The 22699-nt window shown below is 48.5% G+C and overlaps 1 protein-coding gene across 1 annotated transcript in view; it reads left to right on the top strand.

Annotated features, from left to right (window-relative positions):
* Positions 1 to 22699, top strand: part of HDAC4 (histone deacetylase 4) — a 208914-nt gene that overhangs the window by 84801 nt on the left and 101414 nt on the right. Inside the window, exon 4 of the mRNA XM_080632056.1 lies at positions 21624 to 21868. Within this exon, the coding sequence (XP_080488182.1) occupies positions 21624 to 21868 (245 nt within the window). The remainder of the gene's footprint in view (positions 1 to 21623; positions 21869 to 22699) is intronic.

Genomic DNA, 22699 nt, shown 5'->3' on the forward strand with positions numbered 1-22699 from the left:
TGGGAGGGAAGGGAATAAATTGTTGAGGTTATTGTGCAACCTTGCTTGGCCTTAACCTTTCCTTGCTGAATCTGGAGATCTTCAGAGCCAGCATTACACATTTTATCTTACTTCATGGTACATGGAGGAATCGCTCGATGATTAAGAAGCCGTGATTAGCAGGAGAGAAAGCTTCTCAGCTAAGGGAACATGGAGGTGGCAGTGCCTGGTTTGGATAGGTGGCAGGGACGGGAATTGTCCCACAAGTTTGGGTACTTTGGAATGGTTTTCTTCTTTTTAGCACTGAACTTCCCTGCTGTCTGCATAAGGGGACTGATTCCTACGTAAGGGGGGGTGGGCAGAGCTCTCTTGGACTCTCACTTTTTCTTCCTATGAGTTTTAGCTGAGAGATGTTTCAAGTTTCCAATAGGGTAAAGCTGGGGGGCCAGTCTAAAAGACCTCGATTATGTAAAGCACCAGGTATTTTGTAGCTAATCCTCCTAAAAACATCAGGTATGTGCTGTTGATAGCATCCTTGCGACTCAGCACATAGGTCTTTGTTTGGCGTACCTTGTAGAATGAGTTTCCCTTTGTGTAAGCTGTGTTTCACGTGCTTCAGATATGCGTGTGTTAGACCAGTGATCAGTGGTGGGTTTAGGACAAGTTTTTGAGGGTGATAGTAGTATCCTGCAAAGCATGAGGACCCAGTGAGTTAAAGCACAGGGGTGGCTGCTGCTGAGCAGTTTCTACAAGAGCAACAGGGGCTTGATGTGTCCTAATGGTGCTGGTGATCACAGAATCAACCAGGCTGGAAAAGCCCTTTAAGCTCATCCAGTCCAACCGTTCCCCAGCCCTGCCAAGGCCACCACTAACCCATGGCACTGCAGGGACGGTGCCTGCAGCCCTGCCCTGGGCAGCCTGTTCCAATGCCTGAGCACCCTCTGGGGCAGGAATTGTTCCTCAGCTCCATCTAAACCTGCCCTGGTGCAGCTTGAGGCCGGTTCCTCTTGTCCCATCCCTTGTTCCTTGGGAGCAGAGCCCAGCCCCTCCTGGCTCCATCCTCCTCTCAGGCACTTGTAGGGAGCCATCAGGTCCCCCCTGAGCCTTCTCTTCTCCAGACTGAACCCCCCAGGTCCCTCAGCCCTTCCCCATCACGCTGTGCTCCAGGCCCTGCACCAGCTCCGCTGCCCTTCTGTGACCCTGCTCCAGTCCCTCAATGTCTCTCTTGCAGTGAGGGGCCCAGAGCTGAACACAGGATTTGAGGTGCAGCCTCACCAGTGCCCAGCACAGGGACCCAGTACCTGCCCTGGTCCTGCTGCCGCACTGGTGCTGATACAGGCCAGGATGCTGATGGCTTCTTGGCTGCCTGGGCACAAGCTGCTCATGATCAGCGCTGTCAGTCAGCAATCAGGCTGCATCTTCTACGTTAAGCTGCCCAAAATGTCTCTTCTGGATGTACGACTGGCAATAGCAAGGGCGGCGTGGCAGGGACAAGCAGAGGATTATGTATGAGACTGCAGTTCTCTGCCTTTTCTTCTTCTTCCTGGGCTTAATTATCCAGTCTCACTGCCACATTCATTTGAAGGAAGAAGATGTTGATGTATGTATGAATAAATGGTTTGCAGGAGCCTCTGGACTAATATTGTTACATGATTTTACAGGCTTTTGAAATCAGAGATTAATCCCTGTCCCCAAGAGGGAGGAGTGGCAGCCCGGTTGGTCTAACAGAGCAGAATCCCATGCCTTTGTTCATTTACCCTTTCAAAGGAAGGGGATGCCCTCTGCCTGCACTGTGTTTTCACATCCTTGTCTGCTTTCTATAGTGCCTCTGCTTCAAAAGCTCCTTCAGAAAGGTACCAAAGCAGCGTGCTGCAGTGGGGCTTTGAAGCAGGTTCACATTGCTGGCCCATGGGCCAGGACTGGGGCTCCCCATGGGCCTGCGCCTCCTTGTTCACACTGGGATGTGTTAGTGCAGGGACAGTATAGTTTTATCATGCTCCAGAAGTGTAGTTCACGCATAGAAAGGCTTATCTTTGAATAGCAAAGATATCCTGATCTGTTCTCCCAGGGGTTCTGGCAGGGGGGGACGACACACATACCTACCCAAACCCCTAAATTATCAATAGTAAGCATTGATGGTTAAAATCCAGTTCACCTTTATTGCAGTGGGTATTATGTCCAGCTCAGAGCTGGATGTTCAAAATGTAACCCATGCAATGGCGATATAAAGTGTTTGCCCAGCTATAGGTGCTACTAAAGCTCACCTTTGCAGCCTATTGCTCAGCAAGGAGAGCTTTGCACACCACTTCAGTCTTCACATTTGCTGTATGGTTGTGCTTTACTAAAAAGCCCTTTGCAGAATGTGGTCAGCAAATTTGAGGTTATTTATGCAGGACAGGGAAGGGAATTGCCACATCTAAATGTTCTGGGCAGCTCCATGCGGAGTAGTGGGGAAGCTCAAGCTTCCGAAGCTCTTTGTTGGACTAATATTGAACCCAAAGTCATGTTCATAGGATAAGCTAACTCTCCCATCAGCACGTGTGCCTTGCAGGGTTGTGTGCATGTATGGGAATGTAAGCAAGAGGTGCCACCCTGATGGGATACCATAGAATCCCAGACTGGTTTGGGTTGGAAAGGAGCTTCTGCCTAAGAGCTCAGCTCAGTCTCCCCTGTTCTGGCAGGTTAAAGCCATTCCCCTTGTCCTGTCCCTACAGGCCCTTGTCCCAAGCCCCTCTTCAGGTTTCCTGCAGCCCCTTTAGGCACTGGAGCTGCTCTCAGGTCTCCCCTTCAGGAGCCTTCTCTTCTCCAGGCTGCCCCAGCCCAGCTCTCTCAGCCTGGCTCCAGAGCAGAGCTGCTCCAACCATCTCTTGCCTGAACTTCAGCATCTGTGTCCTGCAAGGAACTGAACCACTTCTCTTGCTGGATGGGGTTGGCTGCCCAGAATGTGGATGTCCTAATCCTGTGGGGTGGGAAGAGCAGGAGCCTGCAGCTCATAGACTGTGCCTTGGTGTGTTTTGCCTCAGCAAAAATGTTTAGCTGTCACCTCCTTCCTAACCCACAAGAAAATGGTTATTAAACAGAGGAGGTGGGATGAATTATTAACAACTTGTTTCTCTTAAGAGCTGAAAGCAGCACTTACATCTTAAGCGCTGGAATATAGAGCTGTTTCCTTACATGAAAGGCAACTGGGAAGGAAGTTTGCTTCACTGCAAGGCCCAACTTGCCGTGCTTTATTCTTCCCTCACCTTGTTTGGTTTATTAATTCACACTGATAATGATATATTGCACTGGATTTGCTTAGCAGATATCCTGCTGATTCCCTACCAAAGGACAGGTTGTTCTGTGCTTTGCTTTTCTATATCAGCAGCTGATGGAGGGAAGAGCCTTGGATACAGTGAGGTCTGTTCCATTAGCAGCGTGTTTGCTTTTGGTCCACATTCCCATTATGGGTGTTCCCTTTATCATGGAGCTCCCCAGAGAGCTTTATGCCCAGATTTCCTCGGGGTAGTTTCTTGCTAAAGGGGAAATAGATGCCACAGGCCCGTGTTCTGTAGCCATCTGTGTTCCTAGGATTTTAGGAATTCCTCTTCCGACACAAGATGCATTTATCAGCATCCGAGAGGCTCTTCCCCAGTGCATATTGATTTTCAGGGCTATATTTGGCTCTGCTTTGTCTTTGAGCAGTGGAGGGAGTATCAGGTGAATGGCTTGTGCAGTGATGCCTAAAATACTGCAGCACTCTCCAGATGCTGCCCTGGAACATTGCCGTCGGTTGGTTAAGTAGGCTTTTCCTCTCCCTTTTCATCACCTTTTCCCCACTGCTTCCCTACCCTACTCCCAAAAAACCCCTGCTCCAAACCTAGAAATGACTTAGGCTGAGGCACAAGTCACCAAGTATATGGATAAAAACTGTAACCAAGGTACTTTAAGCCAAAAAGCCCTAGCAACACTGACGCGCTCAGTTGATGATGTGTAATGGTTGAACTTTGGTTTGGCTTCTGAAGTATGTAGGCCTTGAAAGATGGGATGTTGCCTTCAACAAGGAGGGTCTTTGAAGAGCTGGACTGTGTGGTTTTACTTGAGCTGTACCAGCATGGTTTCCTTCTGCATGCTCATGCTTTCCTACATCGCGAACTCTCAAAGAGGACCGCACCGGGTTCTCCTCCTCCATCCTCACCTAATTCCTGTCACCACCAAGCAGATGTGAAATCAGCATTTTTTGTGCCTTGGATGCAGGAGTAAGTTCATCCACACTAAAGCCATCTCATTTAAGTTTATGGTTGGTACTGGCTTGGCACTTTCCCCTTTAATGCCTTGATTTGAGGTCTACCTTCAGCGGGTGTCTCCTTTTAACTTGAAATGACTGCTTCTGATTAAATATCTGCTTCTTTGGCTTCACTTTAAATCTTGTGATTTAAACCACTCTGTTCCTTACTACTTTTCCATCTGGTTTTTGTTCATGAAATTGTTTCATCCGCGATGATTCATTCATATTTGATTAGAGATTTCATTATAAGTGGGTCTGAAGTTTTTATGATTTAATAAAAGGTGTTGGAATCGTTGGCTTGGAACAGGAATTGTCATATAGAGAATAAATGTATGGCACATCTTAATGCTGCTTTTGCCAGGTATTTTTCAAGCTGTTACACTTCTTGCTAATGAATTTTATATGGGGAATTGATTTCCAAGTTGCTAATGAAATCCAGTGAGTGACCTTCTCCCCTGGCCAGAGGAGCTGGTCCCAAGCAGGTTTCCAGCTTGTGCTGAAGACCAAGCCATGGGTGGAATTTGGGTCAAAACTTGCTTCACTTGACACATTTGTAGTCCTGCTCATAGGCTTTAATGATATTAATGAAGGTCTTGAAGATCCTGAGTTCTCAGGGTGTCATGTGCGGTGGTAAAGTGACACCTGGAAGGCTTTTATTGTCACTAAGGGCACAGATCTGGTTTCCCTTCAACAAATGAATACAGACTATTACTCAATCTCTTCTCAAAGTAGCTTAAGCTGTTACAATAAGGTATTGATGGAGGGAGAACCTTTATCCTCTATTTTTTACTATTCCAAACCTGCCTTAAGCTTTCAGGTATTTCTCTGTTGAATATAATAAGAGCTTCTCTTTGTGCTTTCAATATTTGGGGAAATGGTTTTATTAGGAAAAGCTCAGCCCAGGTTATTTTCTGCTATACTTCCTTTAACACTTGATGCCTGTATAATGTATTAGGAAAGGAATCTATCATGCGAAACTAGTCAAAGCAAGCCTATCTGCTTGATAATGTACCTGCGAAGGCAGCATTACCCGTGTTCTGATTGAGTGCTTTCCATTCCGTTTTGCTGGGTAGGCTGAAATAACTCCCGTTGAGGGCAGGAGCAATCTGTCATGAATGAAATTAGCAGCTTTGGGTTGTTCACACGTTCTGGGGGAGGGCTGGACAGCCTCAGAGCTTTGAGGTGGGGATTTTCGAGTTCATTTTGCACTTGGGAAGCGATTGCACCTCAGCGGTGTCGTTCCCGAGGAGCCTGTTGGAAACGCTGCCAAAAGCTTTCATTGCAGTCTTAGACTGGAGGGGTGATGTGAATTGGCTGCTTGCATAGACTGGTAGACTGGTTTGGGTTGGAAAGGACCTTAAGATCATCCAGTTCCAACCCCCTGCCATGGGCAGGGGTGCCTCACACTAGACCATGTCACCCAAGGCTCTGTGCTTGACTCTATTAGGGTAAGTAGACAAGCACCGTGTTCAGTAATAGCACTGCTGTGTGACTGTTGGAGGTGGGTTGTGGGTCCATGGCGAGTGTCTCACCAGGGTCCTGAGGTAGTAACGGCAGGAGGAGTCAGTTGAACAGAGCAAGGGAGCTAGTAAGGGTAGGGATATTGGGTTGTGAAGGTAAATGAATGTGGCTGAGAGAAAGCAGATGATCTGTGTCTGACACAGTGAAAGGGCACGTCAGGACCCTTTCAGATGTCGTGCCGATATTGCAGGGCTTGCAGGATGGGGGAGCGTGGAAGCAGGGTCTTGTTCCTCTAGTCTTAGGAGGCATGGAGACCTCAGAGCAGCTTCCAGTGTCTGAAGGGAGCTACAAGGATGCTGGAGAGGGACTCTTCATCAGGGACTGTAGGGATAGGACAAGGGGTGATGGGTTCAGACTGAAACAGGGAATTTCCAACAGGAGTTGGAGCTGGATGAGCTTTAAGGTCCTTTCCAACATAAGCCATTCCATGAAGACAAGCTTGAGTCTTGTTCCGAGCAGAGATCTCCTTTTAGGAGGAGACACTGTATTGCCATCATACACACCTTTGTCTCACTGGGTGCTGTTATTATTCTGTTATTATGCTGTAACCTTATTTAGAACTTAAATGCTTCAATCACAGAATCCCAGCCTGGTTTGGGCTGAAGGGACCTTAAAGCTCATCCAACCCCTGCCACAGGCAGGGACCCCTTCCACTGGAGCAGCTTGCTCCAAGCCCCTGTGCCCAACCTGGCCTTGAACACTGCCAGGGATGGGGCAGCCACAGCTTCTCTGGGCACCCTGTGCCAGCGCCTCAGCACCCTCACAGGGAAGAGCTTCAGCCTTAGATCCAACCTGAACTTCCCCTGTTTCAGTCTGAACCCATCACCCCTTGTCCTATCGCTGCAGTCCCTGACGAAGAGTCCCTCCCCAGCATCCTTGTGGACTCCTTCAGACACTGGAAGCTGCTCTGAGGTCTCCCTGGAGCCTTCTCTTCTCCAGGCTGAACAGCCCCAATGTTCTCAGCCTGTCTCCATACGGGAGCTGCTCCAGCCCCTGTTCATCCTCGTGGCTTCCTCTGGACTTGCTCCAACAGCTCCGTGTCCTTATGCTGAGGACACCAGATCCGCACACAGCGCTGTAAGGGGGGTCTCACAAGAGCAGAGCAGAGGGGCAGCATCACCCCCTTTGACCTGCTGCTTATGCCTCTTTTGAGCAATAGGATTTAGGCTAGATCTTAGGAAAACCATGTATTGCAGTTGTGCAGGTGCTGTTCTGCCTTCCCAGAGCATCTTGGTGAATATTGACTTGGCGATTAGGACTGTAATCATGGCATTGTGCTCAGCACCTTCTATGGTGCATAACATTTGCAAGGTTGGGTGCCTGATGGACTCCTGTTCCTGCCTTTGTTTCACTCCTTGTTCTATATCGGTTTCTTTTACCAACTATGCCCTTCTTTTTATAGCAGCAGCAGCCTTTAGGGCTGTTGGCAAGGGGCACGGAGTGGTACGAGGGTGCCTGCCTGACCTGCTTCCCACCAAGTGCTGCTCCCACAGATGACAGCTCAGCAGTGAAGCTGTGAAATGTTTGCCTGGATGGATTGGCAGGGAGGAGAACATGGGCTTCCTTGAGATCTGCCACCTCCTGCCTCTGCAGCCTTCTGCAGACCTGGTGCTCCCATGGACGTGAGGGAGCAGCAAAGGGAGCCTGAATGGGAGCCCAGTTTCCCTTTGCTGTGAGATTAGGCACAGAGCTGACAGTGCCACCGTCTCCATTCCTTTTGTGTCCCGGGGAAGAGCTGTCTCAGCTGTGTTGCTTGCTTTCCATTCAAACCCTTCAAGCTCCATGTACCAGGAGTCATCCAAGAGCAGGGTTCCCACTTGGCGGGTTGGAACTGGATGAGCTTTAAGGTCCCTTCCAACCCAAACCAGGCTGGGATGCTGGGATTGAAGCATTTTAAGTTCTTTGCAGCTGGCTGGGTACTGAGTATCTGCTGTGCCAGCGTTCCGTGGCCTCTCTATGTGTTGTAGTTGATTGCGTTCTCCTTCAGTGCCCTCAGGTTGCTGACAGCGGCCTTGAAAGCCATTTCAGGTAGGTACAGGCAGGCAAAGCTGCTCCTAATCTGAAGGAGGAGGGGGGATTTTAGGGGAACTTCATCAAAGACACCGTCCCCCCTTCCCCAGGCAGTCACTTCTAGATGCCAGTTGTACGTTTTCAGTGTCAAAACCATGGTTTACTCCTGTTCAAGGACACATTTGTTGGATAAACTCTGCTTTCTCTTTACGAGAATCTAATTTCACCTCAAACTGTGCTCTTTTGCATAGAAGGGGGAGCTTTGAAGTTGTGCTGCTCTTTGCTGGCTTGGCAAAGGCTTCCTGCACTGCCACACCAAGAGAGAAGCAGACAATGCAGTCACTTGGCAACTCCCCTCTGTACATCATTGAACCCCACCAAACTCCTAAAGCCTGTAAATGCTCCCTTCTGCCACGCAATAGCTCTTCTGTGCTGTTTTCTGGTTTTCTCTTAGGAATTTGAGCTTCATTGTAGAGATTTGGCTATGTATTACATGCGCTGATCAAAGTGCTGGTGCAGCATTAGGGGGCAGGAGCTACACCTTAGTTCTGTTGCACGAGAGAAATAGCACTTTTGAGTGAGGTGCAGGAGGTGACACATGAGGAAGAATGATAGGAGAGATGAAGATCACCATAGGATTAATTCTGGTCCTTTTAAAGCAGCTTTAATCGAGGTTTTCAGACAGTCTTGGAGCACGTTAGATGTTAGTTGGTGTGCAGTTTCAAATGCTCTTTACTTTTATCCCATAAAATAAGATCTTGCATATGACAAAGGTTTCAACTTCTAAGTAGATGTTTTATAATGCATAGTATTATTTTGCACCTTTGAATTATACTATTAGCTGCTATTTTATATCTAAGCACTACTTTACATCCGAAAGACTAAGCTGTGCATCTCGTGGTGCATATAACTGTCAGAGAGTATTGAGAACGTGTCTAAGTGCAACTTAGATGATGATGATGGAGGTTAAACCCTTCTTAAAGGTGTCACTTAGTTAATGGATGCAACACCATCTATAATACGGTTATAGTGGGTTCCTGCCTTGCTGCCTGCCCCTGTCAATCCTGTTGAGCAAAGGAGAGCTGTAATGTTAGGGGTGTCATGTTATCTGAGGGCCAAGCGCAAGGGCCTGCCCCTGGGTCGGGGCAATCAGCAGCACTGCTGCAGGCTGGGGAACACTGGATGGAGCAGCCCTTAGGCAGAAGCTCTTCCCTGTGAGGGTGCTGAGGCGCTGGCACAGGGTGCCCAGAGAAGCTGTGGCTGCCCCATCCCTGGCAGTGTTCAAGGCCAGGTTGGGCACAGGGGCTTGGAGCAAGCTGCTCCAGTGGAAGGGGTCCCTGCCCGTGGCAGGGATTGGATGAGCTTTAAGGTCCCTTCAGCCCAAACCAGTCTGGGATTCTGTGATTGAAGCATTTAAGTTCTTTGCAGCTGGCTGGGTACTGAATATCTGCTGTGCAAGTGTTCTGTTGTCTCTGCGTGTTGTACTCAGTTCGGTTTGCCATCAGTGCCCTCAGGTTGCTGACAACAGCAATGAAAGCCATTCTGTGATCTGTCTTTCCCAGGTAATGAGCATCTGGAAGAGTTGTGGTTGCCTCTCACAAATGGGATATGCTGGGTCATTGTTAAAGCACTTCCAAGAAGCCAGGTGCTCTGTTAAGGCTGTGGACAAGTCCAGCACTCCTGGGTTTCAGTGCCTTCCCTTTCTCCTCTAGCTATGAACAGCTTTAGACCTCCTGGGTCTGGAGGAGAAAAGTGTTTTATATGAAACTGAACTTTTCTTTAAGCTATTGCAAACCAGATCTTAATGCAAATGCTCATTTTAAGACATTCCTTTTCACACACTGCAGACATTTAGTCTTACACGTGCCAGTATGGCTGGAAAAAGCTTCTTAAAGCGTCTGAGATGGGCTCACAATGAGAGGAGAAATCTTGTAGTGAAGCATCTCACCACAGGTTTAGTTTTTCATCATGCAGTGGCATGTGGCTGCCCAGTGATTCTGCTCCAGTACATGTGTTCTCATGACAAAGTGACTTGAAGCAATGAACATGGAACTGCCTATAGGAGACTTACTTATAGTGATGGAGAGGTACCTTTGGTTCTCGTTTTAAAGATTTGGAGGAAGCAGCTTACTATAACTGGAAGCAAATACAGGGAACAGATGCGTATAGTGGGAATCTTCAAAAAGGGTTTCGGTCTGGTTTGGTTGAATAACTGCTTTTTGGGGTTTATTCGTTTGGTTTTAAAGTCATTGTAGAGCATTGCCAAAGTATTACATAGGCTTTGTCCAAATCTGCCTCTGTGCCCTCGCTTGGTGCATATCAGTGCCCGCATCAATAGGCAGAAGCGTTGAGTTCAGGGTGAGCCACATCGGTGTCTGCTTTAACTTACAGCCCAGGACCAGTATTTCCAAGCACACCATGATTCTAAGCTTGAAAAGGTGTCTCTATGGAAGTTTTGGGGGGCTGAAGGGAATGAAGGACGGATACCCCTAAATGCCTTTGTACGTTTCTTGTTCAAGCTTGTGATGATACCTTGTTCCATTCACCATGAGGATCTGCAGTGGGATGATACAAAATCAAGCTGCTGCTGGTTTACATCTTTCACCATTGTGTATGATAGCAGGGATTTCAGGAGCAACACTGTCCTTAAGCATAAATCAAGGCAGATGGTAAAACCAGGTGACCTGCAAAATAGAACAGGTTTGCTCACCAGAAATGTACAGCGCAAATGGAGCTCATCTCAATCTCCCCTGTTCTGGCAGGTTAAAGCCATTCTCCTTGTCCTGTCCCTGCAGGCCCTTGTCCAAAGCCCCTCTCCAAGTTTCTTGTAGCCCATTTAGGCACTGGAAGGCTTCTTTGTCTAAGGCTGCTATAAGGTCACCTTGGCAATTAGCTTGGCCTCAATTAAACTTGCTTCTCCCAAGTGAAAGGAAGGCCTCTTATTGCAAGCTTGGGGCCCACAGGCACCTCATACTACCTCTTAGCTGATGCTTACATGTTGTAACCCAGTGGCGTTATAGCTTAGGTGGGCTCATCCAGCTGCCGTCCTTTATGGTGGTTTATTCCCTGCTGTCTCCCAGCCACTGGAGTCTCTGTCTGCAGTTGTCCCAGTTCTTGAACACACAGCTTCAAAACTCCTTACTGGATCTGTAGGATTTTCTCAGAGCTATCTAGAAGTAAAATTCCCTTTCTGTCTCTTTTCTTGTTTTAGGTTTTATGAACACGAATTGCTTTTTCAGAGGATGATGCTCTAAAGAGAGCTGAGCAGCGCATTTTCACACATGCCATTGTGTTCTATGAATGTGTCAAATGGTCTGGCTTTCCTTGCAAGGCTGACTTGGTTCCTGTAATCTTTTGGGTTTATATTTTGTTGGATAGATTCTGTACTCCGTAAGAAAAAACCCAGACCATGAAACCAAGCTTATAATTCAGAACTGCTTTAAATGCCTTAGCACATTAAGAGAACTCGACATTCGAGACAAATCAGTCTGTGAAGTATTTACTCCAAATGGGAAGAGCTCCCTGATGTTGTTCCCAACAATTTGCTGTGCTTCAGAAGCAAAACCGATGGCACTACAAAGGCAATAGGGAGGGATGGAGGTGTAGAACACACAGTCCTTCATTAGTGGGCTACAGATAAAATACTTAGTGTAAAATGGGATTTGCGTGATGGAGAAGGCATTTAGTGTGTATTGGTTCCATGGAAAGGTTTTGGGTGTTTGGGAGTACTGATCTGTTCAGCTTTGGATACCTTCTTTGAGACAATTTGTTGTGTAGGAATGTTGAAGTGAACGCAAGAATGGAATGCCCCATTTTCCTTACGTTTCAGTTATTGCATGGTGCTGTAAAAAGAGAGATAGGATCTGGAAACAGACCTTGAGGATCCACGTAATCCCTGTGGTACTTTGTGCATTCCTTAACCTGGAGAGAGGTGACCTTCCATTAACTTTCACAGTCTGTTCCAATAAAGATGTGCTTCCTGCTTCAGGCTGGTGCCTTCTGCGCTCACATCCAGCCTCTGCTCTTCTGCCACCATTCTTCAAATGGTGGTGGATGGAGGGGGAGCTTCATGCTAGTTCTTCTCCAAACCTCTGAAGGGAGATGCTGGTGCAAGTTCTGCTTCATGGTCAGCCTCGTCCTCCTGTAGTTGCTCCTCAAATTGCATGCCTGGATGTCCTTTTTATCTCTTTCTTCTAGTTTTCTGAATGCCTTTTGTCCACTCTTCCACTTCATAACCAAGTGTCCTCTTAAGACTTGGTATTTGGATCACTGAACCCTCTTCAGGTTCTTTCCAGAGTCCTTTATCGTTTTCAAGTTGTCTGAGAAGTCAGTCATGGTTAGTTTAGTTTAGGGAAGGATACAGATAGGGTCAACATCCTTTTATATATATATATATATCTATATATATATATATATATATATATCTCACCTTTGGGCTTCTCATAGCATCCTTTTGGGGGAAGAATCAGGCTACAGTCAAGCCCCAGCAGAGAAGTTGCCTGAATATACACTGTGGGGACCACGAGCACAGTGGGAGCTCCTGATGGCAGAGTCTGTCCCCTGCACACTCCAGTCAAGCTCAGCTATGGGTTCCCAAACTCACTGATGTCTATCCTGTCCTTTAATCAGCCCAACTGGCACTAGATAGTACCCTTTAAATTTCCTAGCGTATTGAATTCACTGAGCCTCTGCCCCGCTTCATGATGGGTTTTACCACTTTAGAAGTTCTTTAGCTGTGATTTAGGTTTCATTTGCTGCCCCATGGCCCTGTGGTGAGGGTGGGTGCTGTGCTCACACTGAAATCCAGATCTCTGAGGAGCAGGACGTTGTATCTCCAAAGGAGATGCTTTGCTATTACAGGTTTGGTTTAAGGAAACATCTTCCCCTGATGAGCCTGGTGAGCAAACCCTCCTGGCTTTTCTTGTGTTCCACAGCAGAAAACTAACTTTGTGAAGCGTTTTGACAGGGTCAGGTTTAGCTGCCATGTCGTTTGTAGTTAGTTATATCACGGCCATGTGTCTTTTAGTAAACCCACCATTTTTTGCATGAATTAAATGGAATTTGAGGGTAAAAGACTGACTTGTGGGTTTGAGCAACATAAACCAGAATTGCCTTATTCATCGGAGCAGAGAGCGAAGACTTGCTGACCTCTTGCTTTGGTTGTAGTAGACATAGTGGAGATGTAACCCACATTTTACACAGCTGTGAATGAGTTGTCTTCAGCTTGGATGCTGCTTAGTTAGGTAGTTCCCAGTAGCAGGGTCAGAATTAAAGCTGATTCTTAACTCCTGTATCCAGCTGATGCTGCTCTTTCTACTTTTCTGTGCGTACTCCCAAGTCTTCCAGAGTGATGGCTGCTACAGAGAAGGTGAAGCAAGTACAATGAGGAAAATAAGAGGGGAAGTGGGAGTTGTATGGGCGTTCCTCCTCATTCACCCACCCTTGCTTGAAAAAGGGTGTGCTGTTTCTCTGGCAGTGCACATCAGAGTAAGAGAACACAGGCTGGCATCCTCTTCCATCTTCTCTACAGAGCCCTGGAGGGGTCCAGGAGTGTCACGGTCATAGCTCTTCAATTGGGGTAGGTTATACAATCTAATAAGGATGCAGGGAGGGGATAAAGTGTTCTATTTTTTCCCTGGCTTTGCACATTAGTTTTTGGTTGCAGTGCTCCTTACTCTATTGAAGGACAGTCTTTGGGAAAAGGGGGATCCAGACATCTTGTGCTCCGGCTTTGGTTGATGATGTGGAACATGGGAGATGGCTGTTTTAGAGTGATCCATCTACCATTTATAGAAGTCATTCTTAATATCAGGGGCCTTTTAATTGCAACTGGTTGTGTTGGCTGCGTTGAGTGAGCAGCAGTGCTCTTAGAACCTTCTGAAACGCTGCTCAGCAATGGTTTGTGAAGCTGCTCCCCTCTGGCAGGTTCAAGCCATTCCCCTTGGCCTGTCCCTACAGGCCCTTGTCCCAAGCCCCTCTCCAGGTTTCCTGCAGCCCCTTTAGGCACTGGAGCTGCTCTCGGGTCTCCCCTTCAGGAGCCTTCTCTTGTCCAGGCTGCCCCAGCCCAGCTCTCTCAGCCTGGCTCCAGAGCAGAGCTGCTCCAGCCCTCGCAGCATCTCCATGGCCTCCTCTGGACTCTCGTTAGCAGTGATGCAACAAGGTAGGGTTTTTTGTCATCATGGAGAGTTTCCATCTATAACCTCAGATGAGACTCTCAGGCTCCTTCTTCGTCTGCTCCGTGTTTAATTCTCTTTTCTAAAGTACCAGTTTCCCTTGGATGAAGTTCATAATGAGATTAGAGAGAGGCATACGAGAGATCTGGGTGGGTTTGTCTCTTCAGAAGCATAGCAGAGGTTCCTCCAACCTGCCTTTTCTGCTTGGGTACCTGATAAGGTGAGGAGTTGCTTGTACCAACAGTGAGACAGGTGGATCAAAGAGGTTTGCTTGCTGGATAATGCTTGGAACAAGGATTATGATATTCCCAGGAATGCCTTTTAAGAAGGCATAGATATTCTTTTGAGTTGTCTAATGCTGTATATTATTACTTATTTAAATGCCTTTTCCTGTGGAAACTCTCCTGGGTTTTGGTTGTCTGTCCCCTAGAACGCAAGGAAAGGCTTACCACAATTGTATGGAGTCTAAAGTAAGGAGTAGTCCAAGCTGACTCTTTTGATTCCATGATCTTAAATTCCAGTAAGAGCATTGGCATCTTCCAAGACACTCCTTTTAAAGATGTCACTGAAGGTGGGGTAGGATAATGAATGAGAAGGAGGTGGTGGAACTTAAGTGTCTCCCTTTGGAGCTTCTCTATCTGCACAGGCTCATCTTTCGGAGACATCTGTGCAATCAAGGAGTTCTTCCTGGCCTCCTCATAGGCACTTTGATATGAACTCTTCACAGTCTTATTTAGGACTTATTACATGTTGTGTGCTTGGCAGTGCCCTGTTTTCTTTGTGAAGCGTTTGGCTTCCCTCTGGGCAGGACATAATGCTGATGGTGCTCAGGAGATGAAGGCTCTGCTGCAGCCGCTGCTCAGGAACCCCAAAGTGTTTTCCGGGTGCTGGAGCCATCAGATGGTTTCTAAGATCCAGATATTTAGCCGTGGAAGAGAAGGCTCCTTAAGGGGAGACCTTAGAGCAGCTCCAGTGCCTAAAGGGGCTGCAGGAAACCTGGAGAGGGGCTTTGGACAAGGGCCTGTAGGGACAGGGCAAGGGGAAATGGCTTTAATTGTTTTAAACCTAGGATAGAGTACATGAGGATGAAGCAGTCTGCTCTTCAAGGTTTGGCTTTCTTATCACCATGGATAAAATGTATATCTAGGTCTCCAATAAATGCTGATAGATCTTTCCGGGGAAGGGATTAGGATCAAAGAAAGCTGGTTATAGAAATCCAGCATCACTGCACCCTTATTATGTCTTCAGCTCTCAGTAGTAATCAGCAAAAAGTTTCATTGCCATGAATGAGTGAGTGACATTTAAAGCTCCATCTGTTGCCTACGGTGCGGTGCCTCACGATGCCTTTCAATGGGTGCTGGGATGATTAATTTTGGTTCCCATTCATACCGCAGGAAATATTCTCCTAGCAGGGAATGACTCCAGCCCTTTGCTGAACTGCAGCATGTGTGGTGCTGGTTGGAAACCTCAGCTGCTGTTTTCTCTTGTGTGCTGAGAAGGGATCCAGGCTGCGTTTGCGTTCACCCACACCTCTCTTGTCACAAGCTCTGCAAGCACACTGGCTGCTTTGGTGCACGGCCCTATCTGCTTTATAGAGGGATGGCTCCATCGCCGGTGCTTGCTTCCCATTCCAGAGCTGTGTCACCACACGACTGGCCTGTCCCCATAGGTGAGGACCACCTTCTGATGTCTGATCTGACATCTCCATCCTTCAGACTAGCTGCACTGTGATGCTTAAACTCACCATGTAATTCTAGCCCCATGGTAATCCCTGCTGAGATCCTGGTCCCTGCCTTTGGGAGGGTAGAGGTAAGAATTAAAGCAGAGATAATGAAGTGTTGCTCCAGGCTGCCCCACAGCACCCCACTTCCTCACCTCTGCACGTGTGTACTACAGATTGATGGAGGAGTGGGGCAGGGCCATGCCTTCATCCTGCCCCTGGGTGATGCTTGAGATGTGCCATGCAGGACTGGTGTCAAGGAAGCTGCCCCTCGGAGACCTCCTCCATGGGGTCCTGGGGACATCTTCCCTAGAGAATAAGCCGAGTATAGATGGTAACGTGGGGTTTTCCCTCCCCTCCATGTCTATGGGACATGCAGCATGTCGGAGATTCATACCTCATGCGCTCTGAGGGTGCTGTGTCTTCGTCCGCTTTGTTCTCCTTTACGCACAGAATACGCTGCTTCTCTCCCGGCGCTGCAGTCAGATACTGCAGTAGCTTGTTTCTATTAATAGCCCTGATCTCACCCTCGCTCACTGTTTCGGCGAGTTTGGGCATTTTCAGGAGTGGGAAGGAGCACCCTGGCTGCCCGGCACTGCATGGGCTTGCCGGAGGGGATGCAGGCACCACTTCCTGCTGGGCAGGGACTGGATCTGTAATGATCTAACAACACCCAACTAACATGAGCCTTCCTTCCAGAGTAAATCACTGCAAGTGCTCCCTCGGTTGCTCCTTGCTTCCTTCCCTATGGCTTTAACCCCATAGAATCCCAGACTGGTTAGGGTTAGAAGGGACCTTAAGGCTCATCCAGTTGCACGGGCAGGGACCCCTTCCACTGGAGCAGCTTGCTCCAAGCCCCTGTGTCCAACCTGGCCTTGAACACTGCCAGGGATGGGGCAGCCACAGCTTCTCTGGGCACCCTGGGCCAGCGCCTCAGCACCCTCACAGGGAAGAGCTTCTGCCTTAGATCTAATTCCCTGGAATTAGATATAACTCCACTCTGTGCCAGGCAGGTGGCAGCCTCAGGGAAGGTGTCCCCTGCACTTCCCATGTGAAGGTGATGTATTTCAAATGTGAGAGGCAGTTTTCTGTTCTGCTTCAGCCTGAACACACGCAGACACAAAAGGCAAGGCTTTCCTGCAGCAGCATTTGGTTTGAGGAAAAGGCAGGCAAGTTTGAGCAATGTTTCTCCAGTTCAGCTTAAGGGAAGTTTATGCTGAAGCAAGATTTGAATGTAAAGCTGTGCTTCAAATATCCCAAATATGTTTGGTTTTAACTTCCATTCTAGTGTGTTTCCAGGACTCAGCTCTTTGATGCTTTCATCCTTTAAGGACCTGCATGGAAATGCTGTATCCAGGAAAGGACGAATAGACAGGTTTTCCTGTGAAGTTTATTTCAGTGCACATATTGAAGTAGTGTCCCCTTCTCCTCATCCCTTCCAAAATGCTTAGTACTTGTGGAGAAGTTATTTTCCACTTGGGAGCATGGAAGAAACTCACCGTACGGTTTCTGTGACAGTGTGTTTCTATGCAGCCTTGATGGGCAGTGATTTTCATGTCCAGCGTTGCTTGTAGGAAGCACACCTTTGCTTTCAGGTTGGAGATAACCAGTTCATTTACAGCAAGCGTGTTTAACAGCTTCAGTCTATGTAAGAGCAGGCTGTGAGCTGTCAAATGGACAACCTCAACCAGGAGGCTGCTCCATGCTGGTGATCGATGGGGACGATGCTTTAACATCCAACACGGGCAGATTCGGATGGTCTGGGAGAGAACCATTGAGCAGAGTGTTTCTACCATGGTATAAAACTAATGGTAACTTGAGCATGGACAGAAAGAATCCTTGCATGCTTAGGTTAAAACAATGCTTAACAAGCAACATCCCTCCTGTTTTCTCCTTCTGGTCCTACAGGGAAGGAAAAGGCAGAGAGAACACAAGATAGCTGATTATTCATAACCGCGATCTTGTCTTCTAGTTCATGGCTTTGGCATTTCGCATTCAACCTCTGAATGTAGTCTTTGTGCTCTTGCTAGCGTCATGAAGCCGATTGTATTAATATGTTCTCAAGGCAGAACCTAGAAAAGCAATTTTCTAGTCTACCATCAAATATTCATAAGAACACAGGCTTTTTTTTGTCTCGAGGATGTGTTCATTAAGCAGAGAAGGTTGGATTGTTTTCGGGAGGTCAAAAGCACTCGCTGCTTCTGTGGGGAGCTCGTGGCATTTCAAAGAGGGGGGTATTTGGAGACTGAAATAGTAAGAACCGAGGATGACGCAGCCTCTGCCGAGGCTGTGAATGGGAATTGTGGTTGTGCTCTCCACAGCTGGTGCCCTGTGCATCGCGTGTTGCAGGGGGGATGAATCCCTTTGGATGGGAAATGGAAGGACCACGAAGTTTTCTCGGGGCCATTATCCAACACTGCAAGTTCAGGCTCTGCTTAGGGAGTACGAGGATGCTGGAACGGCCTCTTCATCAGGGACTGCAGCGATAGGACAAGGGGTGATGGGTTCAGACAGAAACAGGGGAAGTTCAGGTTGGAGATAAGGCAGAAGCTGTTCCCTGTGAAGGGTGCTGAGGCGCTGGCACAGGGTGCCCAGAGAAGCTGTGGCTGCCCCATCCCTGGCAGTGTTCAAGGCCAGGTTGGACACAGGGGCTTGGAGCAAGCTGCTCCAGTGGAAGGGGTCCCTGCCCGTGGCAGGGGGTTGGAACTGGATGAGCTCCAATGCCACTTCCAACCCAAACCAGCCTATGGGTCTATAAATAGCATTACCAAGCGCAGTCAGCTGTATTGAAGATAAATAGATTTACGTGGAGAAGGAGTAAGCAGCTCGAGTGACTCCTACCATCTGCATTAGTAACTCTGACCTTTGGTCCACACGTCTGAAAGATGGGAGATGTTCTTTCCGGGTGCTCAGAAATCTTCAGCTGGATGTGAAAACAGGGAACACGTTTAAGGTTTGTGATTCACAGAGCCCACTGTGCTGCTTGCTTCATGACTCACTGCGTTTGATGCTTTACCATTAACTGGGTTGAGCTCTCCTGGATCTAGGGAGGAGACTCTGGGCAGCCTGTGTCAGTGTTTTGCCACTCTCATTGTAAACAGTTTCTTCCTCGTGTCCAGCCTGAATCTCCCCTGTTGTAGTTTAAAACCATCACCCCTCATCTCTTTTCCAGCACACATCCTGTTTCCTACAGCCCTTGGGGCACACGATGGTTTCAGATGGTACCTTTTGCCCCATACATACACCATGCTGCAGGGGCAGGTATCACACAGATACGGAGCTGTTATGGGGTTGCCTGAGTTTGAGTAGTACTGGAGGGATCCAAGACGTTCTTCTGTCACTCTGAAATGCTGCTTTAAATCTAATTTAAAGCATCACATCTAAGGTGAGAAGTTTCTGAAGCGCGATAGTCTGTGAAATGAGAGGGCTGGTGTCGAGCCATCAGCTCCCACTGAAAGGATGGAGGGATGCTTCTGTGCAGCACTTGCCACAGGGATTCTTTGTGGGCAGGAATTGGAAGGGTCTCCCCTCAGTTCCAACCACGCATCAGCCATTCCCAAGGAAGGCTGAGGAACACGGTTAGGTGGGTTTGAATGGTTGAATGGCTCACCTCAGAATGCCCTGGAGGGAAGGAATCCCAGCTCTGGTCCTGCGGGGGAGAGAGGGGAGCAGGGAAAAGGCCACAGGAAGGAAAACAATAGGGAAGTGGAGGGAAGAGCCTGTGGGTTGAAAAATAGCAACACTTCCAGTAATGTGACCTTTAGCAGGGAATGTTTCCATCTGAAAGAGAAAACCAAAGAGAAAGTCTCCTCCTCCCCAGCATGAGGAGGTGGAAGGATGCTGCTCCTGCACACGGGAAACTCAACCCAGATGCTTTGGTCTCTGTAGCACCCTCCCCCTGCTTTTGTGCAGCTTTATTTTCAAGGCAAAGCAATGGATTTGGGCTTGGTTTTTACTGTGCTTTCCATTTCCTACGCTAATCTGCATTTCTTTACTTAGAAGTGATGTTCTCCTCCAAATTGGGCTCGTGTAGGCCAAGCAGAATGTCTGCATTCATCTCTTGGAATGTGATTTGGTGCTGCTTGGTTGTTCTTTGCCTTCAGCTCCAGCAGCACTAACCTGGCCGTGCTTTTGAAACCCCACCACTTAGCTCCACATCCCCCTTTCCAAGGAGCTGCCATCCAAGATGGAGTTGCTGTTCCAGTGGTCCCTGTCCCTGCTGCTGTTGGCACCAGGGCACTGCATTTTGGTTTACATCTTCCGAAACACCTGGATCTCTAGGAATGACTCCACTATTTTGGTTTCTTTTCCTGTGTGTCTCTGTTTTATTCAGACTCAGGTTTTACCAGCATCAAACTGGGACAAAACCCTATGCAAACCCCTTCCTCTGGGATTGATGATACTAATGTCCTGATGGAGGTTATGTGTGGGCATCGCAGGGTATCACAGTGGCTTCCTCTGGAGGATGGCATAGAAAGGTGACAAGGAAGTGGCTTGTATAAGCAGGGCAGGTTCAGCACAGGGTCCTTGTAGTGGGGCATCATGTCTACCCCTGTGAGATCTCAGCCTTCCCCAGGCAAGCCCTGGGTAACCCTGTCATATGGAGTAGGTACCTTAGCAGATGTGTGACTGGTCCAGCTTCAGGGATGCTGCAGAGTTTGTGCAACCTTGCACAAACACATCTTAAAGAGAAAACAGCAGCTGAAATGAAAATCTCCAACCCAACTTCCGCTTCCAAGTTTGTGGAAGCTCAGTGTTTTTGAAGGATGAGCCTGTTTTCATTCCGCAGAGGAGTGACTGAGTGCTTGTAGAGGGAGGCATTAAATGTGGTCCGTGTATGGAGTGCAGGAGAAATGGCAGCATTCAGGTGGAATTTAGGCATTTGTAGTCCTCATGTGATGGCAGTGATCTTGTTTTTTAGCACAAACAAGCTGAGTTCAGTTATTGCAAAGGGATTTTTCACGGTTGTTTCTTGCTGCCCTTTTTTACCACGGTCCCATTGTCTTCAGGGAGATGATTTTTGTGCAAGCGAAGGGCTGATTTTTACTCCACAGACACTCACAGTGATAGTTTTCCCTTTTTCATTCTCTTAGCATACACCTCTTGGTAAACAAACTGTTCTCTGTCTGTGCCTTGATTGTGCTTCAGGTTTGTCCCACTTGGAGTGACAGAGGCAAGACTCCGCATAGTCACCATTGGGGAACCTGCTTCCTCTTGCTGCTGCATGTAATGTGTCTGCAGTTTCCAGGGAGACCTTATTGAAGCCTTCCAATACCTAAAGGGGCTGCAGGAAACCTGGAGAGGGGCTTTGGACAAGGGCCTGTAGGGACAGGCCAAGGGGAATGGTTTGAACCTGCCAGAACAGGGGAGACTGAGATGAGCTCTTAGGCAGAAGCTCTTCCCTGTGAGGGTGCTGGGGCGCTGGCCCAGGGTGCCCAGAGAAGCTGTGGCTGCCCCATCCCTGGCAGTGTTCAAGGCCAGGTTGGACACAGGGGCTTGGAGCAAGCTGCTCCAGTGGAAGGGGTCCCTGCCTGTGGCAGGGGTTGGGAATGGAGGAGCTTTAAGGTTCCTTCCAACCCAAACCATTCCATGATTCTGTGAAGTCTGAGATTAATCTTTCTTATTTCCAGTGATGCTCGAACAGCAGAACCACAGGTGTATGTTTCAAATCCTCAGATGCAGAATGGTATCAAGAAAGGTCATGTGTGATGTGTTGAAGTCCTTTACTGTTAGCAAACGCACACAGCTGCAGATGGTGATGGCTGGAGGACAGCTTCCCGAACTCCGAATTCCCATAGTGCTTTTTTACCATTTAAAAGATGGTGCGAGTTTGAAGGTGTTGTTCTTGAGTCAGTCCATGGTTCCTCAATGTCTTCACTGGACACGATATGAGAGCTAGATCCCTGTGTGGATGGGGAATACACTCATCTCTCCTCTTGTTTTCATGTCGTAGTTGATGTGACCACAGCACTGCCCTTGCAAGTTGCACCGACTTCAGTCCCAATGGATCTGCGCTTGGACCACCAGTTTTCCATGCCCGTGACAGAGCCGACGCTGCGGGAACAGCAGCTGCAGCAGGAGCTCCTGGCACTCAAGCAGAAACAGCAGATCCAGAGACAGATCCTCATAGCTGAGTTCCAGCGGCAGCACGAGCAGCTCTCCCGGCAGCATGAGGCCCAGCTGCATGAGCACATCAAAGTAAGTGATGAGCAGCCCTGCGCTGGGCACTGTGTGGAAGCATCTCCTCACCTTGAGGCGATCCAACTGATGTGCTTTGGGGTAGGAATACTGTGCTGGACTTGGTCACCTCTGCTCAGAGAATACCGAAACGGGCTATAAGAAACCTGGAGAGGGGCTTTGTGTAGGGGCATGCTTTGTGCCCATCTAGGGCAGTGGAACATCAATGGGACAAGAGGTGTTGGGGGGGGTTGCAACCATAGAGCTTTGGAAGCATCTGAATACTGCCTATGGTTCAGGTGAGTCCTATGGGAAGTTCTCCTGTGGAAACAGGCTGAGAGAGCTGGGCTGGGGCAGCCTGGAGAAGAGAAGGCTCCTGAAAGGGAGACCTCAGAGCAGCTCCAGTGCCTAAAGGGGCTGCAGGAAACCTGGAGAGGGGCTTGGGACAAGGGCCTGTAGGGACAGGCCAAGGGGAATGGCTTGAACCTGCCAGAACAGGGGAGACTGAGATGAGCTCTTAGGCAGAAGCTCTTCCCTGTGAGGGTGCTGAGGCGCTGGCACAGGGTGCCCGGAGAAGCTGTGGCTGCCCCATCCCTGGCGGTGTTCAAGGCCAGGTTGGACACAGGGGCTTGGAGCAAGCTGCTCCAGTGGAAGGGGTCCCTGCCCGTGGCAGGGGTTGGAGCTGGAGGAGCTTTGAGGTCCCTTCCAACCCAAACCAGTCTGGGATTCTATGAGTGATCTTTTGTAAAGGGATGCAAGCACCAAGAGTTAAAAAGGGGGACAGGGTGGAGGAGAGGAAGCAAGGTAAGCTGGTGTCATGTTAAACATTACCACCTACCTGTGTTCAATACT

Source organism: Psittacula echo (assembly GCF_963264785.1).
Source record: "Psittacula echo genome assembly, chromosome: 20".
Classification (NCBI taxonomy): Eukaryota; Metazoa; Chordata; class Aves; order Psittaciformes; family Psittacidae; genus Psittacula; species Psittacula echo.